General features: G+C 50.2%; 1 protein-coding gene across 3 annotated transcripts in view; it reads right to left on the reverse strand.

Annotated features, from left to right (window-relative positions):
* Positions 1-12,424, reverse strand: part of TOP2B (DNA topoisomerase II beta) — a 123,542-nt gene extending 111,118 nt beyond the window's left edge. For 2 of the 3 annotated variants that reach the window (XM_073677984.1, XM_073677983.1), the window contains exon 1: positions 11,535-11,684. In XM_073677984.1, coding sequence (XP_073534085.1) covers positions 11,535-11,669 — 135 coding nt within the window. In that variant the 5' untranslated portion in view covers positions 11,670-11,684. Of the gene's footprint in view, positions 1-11,534; positions 11,685-11,898 lie in introns of those variants that run through there. The other variant, XM_073677985.1, reaches the window with a different exon arrangement.
* Positions 12,425-12,853: the final 429 nt, after the last annotated feature.

Consider the following 12,853-nt stretch of genomic DNA (forward strand, 5'->3'; position numbering starts at 1 on the left):
AGACTGAAGCTGCTGACACTGCCGGGTCTGACGCCTGTACTATGCGAAACCCGGCCGCTGTGAACTGAGGTGACGTCAGTAAGGTCACCTCAGTTGATAGCGGCTGGTTCTCATGCTGCACAGCGCTAGTGCCGGACTGATCAACGACCGCTGTGCTGCAGCCTTTCAACAAGCTTTATTAGGCTGCCGAACCTGAACAGTAACACGGACGTACAGTAAGAAGTGAGCGTCCGGTACGAACCGATAAGGTTCGCTCATCTGTAATCTCCCCCCCCCCCCCCCCGCCTCTTACTTTTGCAGTGACTCATAACTAGTGTTGAGCGAACGTGCTCGGATAAAGGGCTTTCCGAGCACACTCGAGTCCTAACTGAGTATCTTCGGCGTGATCGCAAAATATGTTTGCGTCGCCTCAGCTGCATGATCAGGCAATCCCTGCATGTGTTGGGGCTGTCTAACAGCCACGAGACATTATGTTTGCAGCGATGCAAACATATTTTCCAAGCACGCCAAAGATACTTGGTTAGGAATCGTGCGTTCTCGGATAACTCCTTATCCGAATACGTTCGTGCATTACTACTCATGACACATGGAGGGAAAATTGACCTCCTGTTTCTACATAGAGATTAGAATGATTCATCTAGTCAGTTTTTAATCACGTGATGTCATAGACCTAATGGAAAAGAATAATTAGCTGGGTAGGAAGGCAAAATTAACAACTGTAAGTACACAGTGCTATATATGATGATTGTAATATATTAAGGGGATAAAAATTTTGATGGGAGTCGTTCTTTAACCCCTTCGCGACCTTTCGACGTATAGGTATGTCCAAGGTCATGTCCCTGCCTTTGATGGGTGCTCCGGTGATGAGTCCGCATCTTTTCACGCACATGACAGCTGTTAACTAATTAAATCAATCACTGACAGTGGCATTTAACACGCGTCGGCCAGAAGCGTTTTACAAGTCCTGCCCATAGGCGCCCCTGTCAGGTGATTGCGGGGCGTGGATGGGTTATCATGACATTTTCTACCAACTCCATAGGTTGGTAATGTTTATTTTATTTTTTGTATGATTTCCTGCTCTTAGCCAATTATCCCAGACAACCCCTCTTAACTTAGGATAGCCTATAATTACATCTGAGCGCCAGGACTCCTGCTAATCAGCACAATGAAATGGATCAGCCTCAGCCAATGACGAGATACGAAGGGAATTTTACAGTCTCAGTTTCCCAAGGGACAAGTGGTTAATGTATGAAGGGATATGTAGCTGACACTTTGTTTTTGGAGTCTTTAGGGTTTACTGCACATTTCTATTGATATCTACAAGAGTCTTTGGTATCTGGTTCTAAACACATCAGACGGTGCAGCAGCGTGGCCTAGCCTGCTAACATCTACAGCAATCTGACGATGCAGGTAAACTGCTTTCCAGAGCTCCCCAAGTAGTAGCCTCAGACGTATGCAAACAGCTGTGCACTAGTGGCATCTGACAGGTCACAGCATTTTCCCAAAAAAAAAAAAAGGTAAAAGCCAAACAATAAAAGGGGTAAGCCTTCACCACTTCTGCAATAGAAGTGAGCGGTGCCAACAACATTAAACCCCACACATCTGCAGAGACGTGTGTACGATTGGCAAGTACTGTCCATGTGTCCTACTCTAATAGAACCAAGCATGATGCCACCAGCTGATTGTGCATGCATCGCGGCAGAAGTGCAGGGTCCTAAAAGTCTTTTACACCGCTCACTTCTGATATGGAAGTGAGCGGTGTGGCTGAACATCACTTATCCTATTTGAAAGTTGCTCTCCATCAAGAAAGTTGGGAGTCCCAGGCTGCGCCACCTAATCACAGCCCTATATCAGGCAACACATAAGCACTACCCCGGGGTAGCAACTTCAAGAAATCTTCAGCAGCTTTATGCTGACCCAGCCACAGACCGCAGGAAATTCCTGCAGGGTCCATTATTACAGAAAGCGCTTTTTCTCCAATAGAAGACTGAGCTGGGTACAGGGAGCAACGTTCCCGCGCACTCAGCTTCTTGCCACCCAGCTCGGCGTCACTGACAGGCCTCTGCCTAGTTGTATATGGGGAGACACCGGTGAGAGGAGCCGAGCCTGTGGGTGAGAAGCCAGAGGACAGCTGTCCAGCAGACTCTGCTCTCAGGCCTCAGCTCATTAGTCAATGTGTTACTCAGACACTACAGAGCTTCATAGTAAAACCTCTCTCTGTAATGAGGGACCCTGCTGGGATTTCAGGCTGCTCCACCACAGCTGATAGGTTTACTCTCAGCGGGCGCTACAAGGCGACTGTCACAGAGCCAAAGCCCACTGTATGGTGATGTGACATCACAACACAATGCAAGTAAATGTGGCCGTGTTTACACCAGTGCGTTGCCAATACCGCGATACTTAAAGGGAACCTGAAAGCTGAAACATGCTGCCCAATCCACGGGCAGTATATACCAGACTATGGCTATCTCTGCAATGTTCCAGAGAAATACAGAGTTTAATACATGCCAGGAACAGAGCCACACAGGAAACTAGTTGGACAGGTGGCTCCCCGGTGGCTTCTCCCCACAGGCCTCTCCATATACACGCATGTAGGGAGAGACCCATCACTCAAGGGCAGCGGATGGGGAGAAGCTGCTGGGACCTACCTGTCCAACTAATCTCCTGTGAGCCATGGTTCCAGGGGTTTTAAAGTATGTTTTTATCTGAAGCGCCACAGCGTCTCAGAGTCAAACATACCTGATTGAAATCACACAGCGGATCAGGCAGCATATATCCGTTCTCAGGATCCCATCCTGCAACTTGCACAGCGCTTTGGGGATCTTTATGTTGCAATGAACCATTATTATATGTCATCTTTGTGCCAGGATCAGCTTAAGGGCTTGTTCATATGCTGCTTTTTTTTGTGCCAAGGGGAAACACACATTTTACAGTAGCAGCTAAGTAAATGAGATTCCTGAAATCTCCTGCACACACGCTGCTTACTTTTGCATACGGATTCCGTTTTTTCAAATCTGCAGCGTGTCAATTTTTTCAGCGCTTTCCCCAAAATGCATGCAAAAACCCACATATTTTATGCAGCGTTTTTCCTGCCAACACTCCAGTATTTGCAGCAGAAAAAGCTCCTGAAAATTCTCAAGATGTGGACATATCCTTATGGTGCCCATATGCCTCCAAGAACACTCAGTTATTCTTCCAGACTTCGCCATACACATGCACCATCAATAAGGAGCGGAGCATACACCGCAGCTATAGGGCTCTCTATGGGAGACAAAGATCATGCACATTGAAATCCAACATACACAATCCTTCTTTCACCACCCAACATCTGTCGTCAAGGGAAGGCGAGGACAAGCCCATTACAGTACATATTGTCAGAGCTGCATCATCGCTCTGTGCACTTTACAGTAAGTTGCTGTTAGCTGATAACATCTACAGATCTATAATAATCTTTATTTTTATATAGCACCATTATATTCCGCAGCACTTTGCAGACATTATCATTGTTGCCCCCATTGGGGCTCACAATCTGGATTCCCTATCAGTATGTCTTTGGAGTGTGGGAGGAAACCAGAAAACCCGGAGGAAACCCACGCAAACATGGGGAGAACATACAAACTCCTTGCAGATGTTGTCCTTGGTGGGATTTGATCCCAGGACCCCAGCGCTGCAAGGCTGCTGTGCTAACCACTGAGCCACCGTGCTGCCATCATAGCTGCTCTCCAGCACTCCTCAATGGTTTACTGGGGTTAAATGCTCAAAGACGGTCAGAACAAGACAATGAATTCTAATACACGGCCGAAGACCAAAGCGCCACAACTTATTGTCTTATGTGGTGGATGCGGAGGTTATCCATTAATAATAATAATACAATAATATTAATCATATATTATATATACACTGCTCAAAAAAATAAAGGGAACACTCAAATAACACATCCTAGATCTGAATGAATGAAATATTCTCATTGAATACTTTGTTCTGTACAAAGTTGAATGTGCTGATAACAAAATCACACAAAAATCATCAATGGAAATCAAATTTATTAACCAATGGAGGCCTGGATTTGGAGTCATCCCCAAAATTAAAGTGGAAAAACATACTACAGGCTGATCCAACTTTGATGTAATGTCCTTAAAACAAGTCAAAATGAGGCTCAGTATTGTGTGTGGCCTCCACGTGCCTGTATGACCTCCCTACAATGCCTGGGCATGCTCCTGATGAGGTTGTGGATGGTCTCCTGTGGGATCTCCTCCCAGACCTGGACTAAAGCATCCGCCAACTCCTGGACAGTCTGTGGTACAACGTGACGTTGGTGGATGGAGCGAGACATGATGTCCCAGATGTGCTCAATCGGATTCAGGTCTGGGGAACGGGCGGGCCAGTCCATAGCTTTAATGCCTTCATCTTGCACGAACTGCTGACACACTCCAGCCACATGAGGTCTGGCATTGTCCTGCATTAGGAAGAACCCAGGGCCAACCGCACCAGCATATGATCTCACAAGGGGTCTGAGGATCTCATCTCGGTACCTAATGGCAGTCAGGCTACCTCTGGCGAGCACATTAATAATAATAATAATAATAATGTGCTACAGCTACATACAACAGTGTCCATAGACGTTTATGGAGTCATACTATTTAATACACAGGAATATACTTTTATTCTGTCAGATTTTGTACTGAAATGACCCAAAAGAAAAGGTCCATGTTCCTTCAGGAGTACAAGTATTTTTCCCTAGACAGCATACATCTATATGACCCTGAATGGATGAATCTTACACCAGTACAGACTGCTGCACTGTATAGAGGGTAATGTGTGTATGAGCTCCAATGTAGCAGTGCCTTCTCTCTCCGCCCAAGTCCCCCATAAAACTCTAAACCCAGAATCAGGGGGTATGTATATTTACTACATGGGGATAAGTCACTGACACCACTTTACCTCCTGGTGATCACATCATTCCCTAAACTCCAAGAGCCGATACATTAGCACTTCGTGCACACACGTGTTAACGATGTATATAAATACAGTATCCTCTTTTAAGAAAAGAGGACTTGAACTCTAGCGCCATCTATTGGAAGTAGAAGCAATCCTAAAAGTCAATACTGACCCTTTAAAGAGTCTTGCCACATGATTTAGGATAAGAAGCCAAAACGGTCATTCTTCCATTTGCAGACATGTGTTTCAGGATGTTTGCCCCTCATCAGTACAAAGTAGGAGATTTAATATGGTAAGGTAAGAGGCTTAATGATGGGAGGTTGGGGTAAGATGCACCTGAATCATTAGGAGGTGAATGGCACTTAATGAATGAGGCTCATTTCACAACAAGCGTGAGCCTCAGTCACAACTATTATTCCAGTCACAGTGCATTTCTGGTGCAAGGTGAACCACAACCTTTTCATAAATTTACCAGGCGGGTTTTGCCATGTCTGTCCTGACCCAGCTCCACCCACTGTGGCGGAGATGGCAAATACTGTTGTGAAAACGCCAAGTCGCAAAATGTTTGCGCAACAATTTTTCAATATTTTAAGTTGTTTTCCACCAGAATTCGGGCAAAAACACCTTCATGAATCAGACACCATGTGTTATTCCTGCATTCTGTATAAGGTTTGGTACACAAGTATGTTATGGAGATTTGTCATTGGTTTACAGTTTCTGCCACATCTGAACGTGGTCTTAGGCAGCCTTACACACGGATATGCAAAAAATGGCTGACCCGTGGACCCCCAACCATCTCAAGAACAGGGATATCTACTCCCATGGCTCAGCTGATTTCATATATACCATAGTCTTAAAGAGAACCTGTCAGCACTATTTTGTAAAGTAAAGAGATGGCTGTAATGGAGCTTTAATACTGATTACATTAATATTTTTGGTGAAGAAATCCGCTTTGTGGTTCTTCTTTAATCATAATTTGAAGTTTTCTGCTAATTAGATTTTGGTGTACAGGGGCCGGAGTGTACACGGGGGTCTTCTCCTGGTCTAGGCCGAAGGCGGGCAGGGGAGGGGGGGGGAGGGGAACCACAGGCTGGAGTGAGGCAGGCGGAGTGAGGCAGGCAGAGGGAGGGCGGGGAACCACAGGCCGAAGGGAGGCAGGCAGAGGGAGTGGGGGGGACGGAGGGAGGGAGGCAGGCAGAGGGAGGGGGACCACAGGCCGGCAGGAGGCCGGCGGATGGGGCCGGGGGAACCACAGGCCGGCGGATGGGGCCGGGGGAACCACAGGCCGGCGGATGGGGCCGGGGGAACCACAGGCCGGCGGATGGGGCCGGGGGAACCACAGGCCGGCGGATGGGGCCGGGGGAACCACAGGCCGGCGGATGGGGCCGGGGGAACCACAGGCCGGCGGATGGGGCCGGGGGAACCACAGGCCGGCGGCAGGTGAACCACAGGCCGGAGGTAGGCGGGGGGAGAAGGGGTGCCGGGGAACCACAGGCCGGAGGCAGGCGGGTGGTGCCAGGAAACCACAGGTCGGAGGCAGGCGGAAGGGGCAAGGGGTGCCGGGGAACCACAGGCCGGAGGCAGGCGGATGGGGCAAGGGGTGCCGGGGAACCACAGGCCGGAGGCAGGCGGGAGGAGGGGGTGGTGTCGGGGAACCACAGGCGGACGGGGCCAGTGAACCACAGGCCGGAGGCAGGCGGTTGGGGCCGGCGAACCACAGGCCGGAGGCAGGCGGGGGGAGGGCTCCGGGGAACCACAGGCCGGAGGCAGGCGGGGAGAGGGGGAGTTTCGGGGAACCACAGGCCGGAGGCAGGCGGATGAGGCTGGTGAATCAAAGATAGGGAGAAGACCTAATTAGTAGACAAAATTCTGATTACAGAACAACAAAGTGGATTTCTTCACCAATGGTATCAATGTAATCAGTATTAAGCTGTGTGCCCACGATGCGTTTTTGGTGCGTATTTGCAGAGCGTAAACGCTCCAGAAACGCATTGCATACCTTATCCCATGACTTCCTATGACATTCTGCAAGTTCTGTGCACATGGTCCGTATTTTTTCTGCGCAGATTTTACTCGCAGAAAAAATACGGACATGACCAATTCTTGTGCGTTTCTGCATGCGTATTTGCCTATACAATGCATTGGAAAAACGCATGGCAAATACGCATGCAAAAACGCGTCAAATAGCATGTAAAAACCGCATGCGTTTTTCTGCCAAGGAGACGCAGAAATGCTCAGGAAAATTTCTGCTTCATTTCACCGTGGGCACTAAGCCTTACAGCGTTATTACAGCAATGTCTGTACTTTACATTACATAACTGTGCTAACAGGTTCTCGCTAAAGGTTATTTATTCCCAATAGGGTACAGGCGTCAAACTCTGGCCCGCAGGGTGATTATATTTGGCCTGTGACGTATTCTGTATGGAGGACTATGCGGGGCCCGTTATTCTGTATGGAGGACTATGCGGGGCCCGTTATTCTGTATGGAGGACTATGCGGGGCCCGTTATTCTGTATGGAGGACTATGCGGGGCCCGTTATTCTGTATGGAGGACTATGCGGGGCCCGTTATTCTGTATGGAGGACTATGCGGGGCCCGTTATTCTGTATGGAGGACTATGCGGGGCCCGTTATTCTGTATGGAGGACTATGCGGGGCCCGTTATTCTGTATGGAGGACTATGCGGGGCCCGTTATTCTGTATGGAGGACTATGCGGGGCCCGTTATTCTGTATGGAGGACTATGCGGGGCCCGTTATTCTGTATGGAGGACTATGCGGGGCCCGTTATTCTGTATGGAGGACTATGCGGGGCCCGTTATTCTGTATGGAGGACTATGCGGGGCCCGTTATTCTGTATGGAGGACTATGCGGGGCCCGTTATTCTGTATGGAGGACTATGCGGGGCCCGTTATTCTGTATGGAGGACTATGCGGGGCCCGTTATTCTGTATGGAGGACTATGCGGGGCCCGTTATTCTGTATGGAGGACTATGCGGGGCCCGTTATTCTGTATGGAGGACTATGCGGGGCCCGTTATTCTGTATGGAGGACTATGCGGGGCCCGTTATTCTGTATGGAGGACTATGCGGGGCCCGTTATTCTGTATGGAGGACTATGCGGGGCCCGTTATTCTGTATGGAGGACTATGCGGGGCCCGTTATTCTGTATGGAGGACTATGCGGGGCCCGTTATTCTGTATGGAGGACTATGCGGGGCCCGTTATTCTGTATGGAGGACTATGCGGGGCCCGTTATTCTGTATGGAGGACTATGCGGGGCCCGTTATTCTGTATGGAGGACTATGCGGGGCCCGTTATTCTGTATGGAGGACTATGCGGGGCCCGTTATTCTGTATGGAGGACTATGCGGGGCCCGTTATTCTGTATGGAGGACTATGCGGGGCCCGTTATTCTGTATGGAGGACTATGCGGGGCCCGTTATTCTGTATGGAGGACTATGCGGGGCCCGTTATTCTGTATGGAGGACTATGCGGGGCCCGTTATTCTGTATGGAGGACTATGCGGGGCCCGTTATTCTGTATGGAGGACTATGCGGGGCCCGTTATTCTGTATGGAGGACTATGCGGGGCCCGTTATTCTGTATGGAGGACTATGCGGGGCCCGTTATTCTGTATGGAGGACTATGCGGGGCCCGTTATTCTGTATGGAGGACTATGCGGGGCCCGTTATTCTGTATGGAGGACTATGCGGGGCCCGTTATTCTGTATGGAGGACTATGCGGGGCCCGTTATTCTGTATGGAGGACTATGCGGGGCCCGTTATTCTGTATGGAGGACTATGCGGGGCCCGTTATTCTGTATGGAGGACTATGCGGGGCCCGTTATTCTGTATGGAGGACTATGCGGGGCCCGTTATTCTGTATGGAGGACTATGCGGGGCCCGTTATTCTGTATGGAGGACTATGCGGGGCCCGTTATTCTGTATGGAGGACTATGCGGGGCCCGTTATTCTGTATGGAGGACTATGCGGGGCCCGTTATTCTGTATGGAGGACTATGCGGGGCCCGTTATTCTGTATGGAGGACTATGCGGGGCCCGTTATTCTGTATGGAGGACTATGCGGGGCCCAAGATTCAGTATGGAGGACTATGCGGGGCCCAAGATTCAGTATGGAGGACTATGCGGGGCCCAAGATTCAGTATGGAGGACTATGTGGGGCCCAAGATTCAGTATGGAGGACTATGTGGGGCCCAAGATTCAGTATGGAGGACTATGTGGGGCCCAAGATTCAGTATGGAGGACTATGTGGGGCCCAAGATTCAGTATGGAGGACTATGTGGGGCCCAAGATTCAGTATGGAGGACTATGTGGGGCCCAAGATTCAGTATGGAGGACTATGTGGGGCCCAATATTCAGTATGGAGGACTATGTGGGGCCCATTATTCAGTATGGAGGACTATGTGGGGCCCATTATTCAGTATGGAGGACTATGTGGGGCCCATTATTCAGTATGGAGGACTATGTGGGGCCCATTATTCTGTATGGAGGACTATGTGGGGCCCATTATTCTGTATGGAGGACTATGTGGGGCCCATTATTCTGTATGGAGGACTATGTGGGGCCCATTATTCTGTATGGAGGACTATGTGGGGCCCATTATTCTGTATGGAGGACTATGTGGGGCCCATTATTCTGTATGGAGGACTATGTGGGGCCCATTATTCTGTATGGAGGACTATGTGGGGCCCATTATTCTGTATGGAGGACTATGTGGGGCCATTATTCTGTATGGAGGACTATGTGGGGCCCATTATTCTGTATGGAGGACTATGTGGGGCCCATTATTCTGTATGGAGGACTATGTGGGGCCCATTATTCTGTATGGAGGACTATGTGGGGCCCATTATTCTGTATGGAGGACTATGTGGAGCCCATTATTCTGTATGGAGGACGATGTGGGGCCCATTATTCTGTATGGAGGACGATGTGGGGCCCATTATTCTGTATGGAGGACGATGTGGGGCCCATTATTCTGTATGTAGGACTATGTGGGGCCCATTATTCTGTATGAAGGACTATGTGGAGCCCATTATTCTGTATGGAGGACTATGTAGGGCCATTATACTGTATGGAGGACTATGTAGGGCCATTATACTGTATGGAAAGCTATGTAGGGCCATTATACTGTTTGGAGGACTATGTGACTTCCATTATTCTGTATGGAGGACTGTGTGGGGCTCACTATACTGTATACTGGTTGGTCCGCGGCTTTTATTCAATTTTTTCATTTTGGCCTTCTGTGTGTTTTGAGTTTGACATCCCTGCAATAGAGTAACATTATACCACCCATAGGAAAGGGATAACTTACTGATCACTGTGTGTCCGATACCTGGGACCCACCTCAATCTTGAGAACTGGGCTGTGTAACGCAGCGTCTGAGGACCATGTCATGAATAGAGTGGAGGTGTGTATGCTCGACCATTGGATCCATTCATTGTCTATGGGACTGCCAGATGTAGCGGAGTGCTATACTCTGTATTCTGTCCCATAGTCAATGAATGGAGGGGGGGGGGGGGTCAAACATGCACACCTCCACTCTACTCATGAGAGGGCTCTGCAGAGCCTCATTCTAAGGCCACGGCCCCACTATCAGTATTTGGTCAGTATTTTTTCTCAGGAGTGGGTGATAAATGTAGAATTGGTGACTTGTTTCTATTGTACCTTTTCTCCGATTGTTCCTCACCTGGTTTTGGCTCCCACGTCTGAGAAAAAATACTGAGTGAATACTGAATAGTGGGGCCATGGCCTTAGGATTTCTGTGGATCCCAGCAATCAGTAAGTTATGTCCTATCCTATGGCTAGGGAATAAACTACTATATTGGTAATAAGGGCATAACCCAACTATCAGTATTTGGTCAGTATTTTTTCTCAGGAGTGGGAGACAAAACCAGGTGAGGAACAATCAGAGAAAAGGTAAAGAGAAACAAGTCACCAATCCTGCATTTATCACCAACCCCTAGTTTTGCCCCCACTCCTGAGAAAAAATACTGACCGATACTGATAGCGGGGCCGTGGCCTAACCCCTGAAAAGGAGATCTGCCGCAGTAAGCATGACCACTAAAGTGTGAATCAATTTGTAGGACCTGATCCAGCAGCCATATCAGTGATCTGCAGTCATCTGACATGAGCCCTGAAAACTGGCCTCTGCCTGCCAGCATCCATAGCTTTTTTTTATTGGCCAGCCAGGTGTGACATCCCATGTACATCACACTGCACCGTCATTCCAGGCCTGCTAATCAAAAGAAGAGCCATGGATGTCAGCAGGTAGTAGGGCTCCAGTCTGATGACTGCAGATCACTGACGTGACCACTGGTTTATGTTATGTGAATCAACTCGCACCAACTCTAGTGACCACAAATCAATCAGCAGGAGCACGGGTTGCTGCTCTTACATCAGTGGGGATCCACACTGTCAGAATATTTATGGCATATCCAATTTGTGATGTGAGCACTGGATAAAGACTCCCCATATTGACACCACCAGCTCCCCACCCCTCATCATCTGTTGTACCCCCTTCAGCCACTAGCAGGTGGCCCTGCATCCACCTCATACTCCTTTACACAGGCCGGAGTTATTTACCACCCAGGTGAGTGCCCCTGCCCTCCTCCCACCAGTGGGTGGCAGTGCAGTCACTCTCCACACCCGCCTGTTACCACCCAGGAGAGTGCCTAGGTCCCACCTCCCACCAGCAGGTGGTGCTGCTGTCACCCCCATTCCTGCACACAGGCCTCATTACTTACCACCCAGGTGAGTGCCCCTGACCTCCTCCCACCAGCAGGTGGCGCTGCAGTCACCCCATTACTTACTGCATAGGCGAGTGCCCCTGCCCTCCAGCAGGTGGCGCTGCAGTCACCCCATTACTTACTGCATAGGTGAGTGCCCCTGCCCTCCAGCAGGTGGCGCTGCAGTCACCCCATTCCTGCACACAGGCCTCATTACTTACCACCCAGGTGAGTGCCCCGGTCCCGCCTCCGGCTCCTCCCCCGGTCCCTCCTCCTCCGGCTCCTCCTCCTCCTCCGCCGCTGGACTTGGACATCTTCCTCCTCCCAGAGAACTGCAGTAATCGCGGATTAATACTGAGGAGCGGCTATTGTGCGCGGCTCCTCCCCCCGCAGCACGGAGATCGCTATTACCGCCTGCTCCGGCCTGTGTCTTCCCTCAGCCTGCTCCGTGTGCACGGCCCACCGTGTCCTGCTGTGCGGCCTAACCTCCGCCGGAGTCTCTGTGCTGATTTTCCGTGTGATAAATGAGGGTAAATTCCGGCGAGTCGGTGCTACAGCCCCCCGCTGAGGTTCGGCTGCCGAGAACGCGGCATGTGAACCGGAGGCATGAATGACGCAGGCACCGTGTGTGTAGAACGGAGAGCCCAGCTGTGTCTGCAGCGCTGACCCCGTTCCCCCTCCTCTTCCTCCCGCAGACAATACAGAGCGCCGCTTCCGCTCTCCGCAGTTACACACGGGGGCCCGGGAACATGGGCCAGCCAATGGCGACGCTCTGAATCCATGACGTCATGATAGGAGGGGGCGGGGCCAGCGACGGTGAGGAGGGCGGGACTACAGAAGAGAGGACTACGGAGCGTGTGCAGGAGCCGCTTGTGTCCGCGGCCGGACGGGGGAAGCCGGCGGTGCAGACACTCACCTTGCGGTCTGCTGTTCTCTGACAGCAGCCATGTTACACAGGAGAGACGAGCTGCAGCGTTTCCATAGTCAATGGGGCAGATAACACTGTCTAAACGAAAAGCAGCCTCTGTTGCCCCCTAGCAACCAATCACAGCGCAGCTTTCATTTTTCTACTCTTGAAGCTTGCAGCTTTAATCTTTAAAGGGAACCTGTCACCACTTTAGAGTTATCAGACCTCTACAATGGCCATACAGGGTAGAGAAAAGTAAATCTATACTT

Source organism: Phyllobates terribilis, unplaced genomic scaffold, assembly GCF_046119375.1.
Source record: "Phyllobates terribilis strain yellow unplaced genomic scaffold, ASM4611937v1 Scaffold_4__5_contigs__length_816908805, whole genome shotgun sequence".
Taxonomy (NCBI): domain Eukaryota; kingdom Metazoa; phylum Chordata; class Amphibia; order Anura; family Dendrobatidae; genus Phyllobates; species Phyllobates terribilis.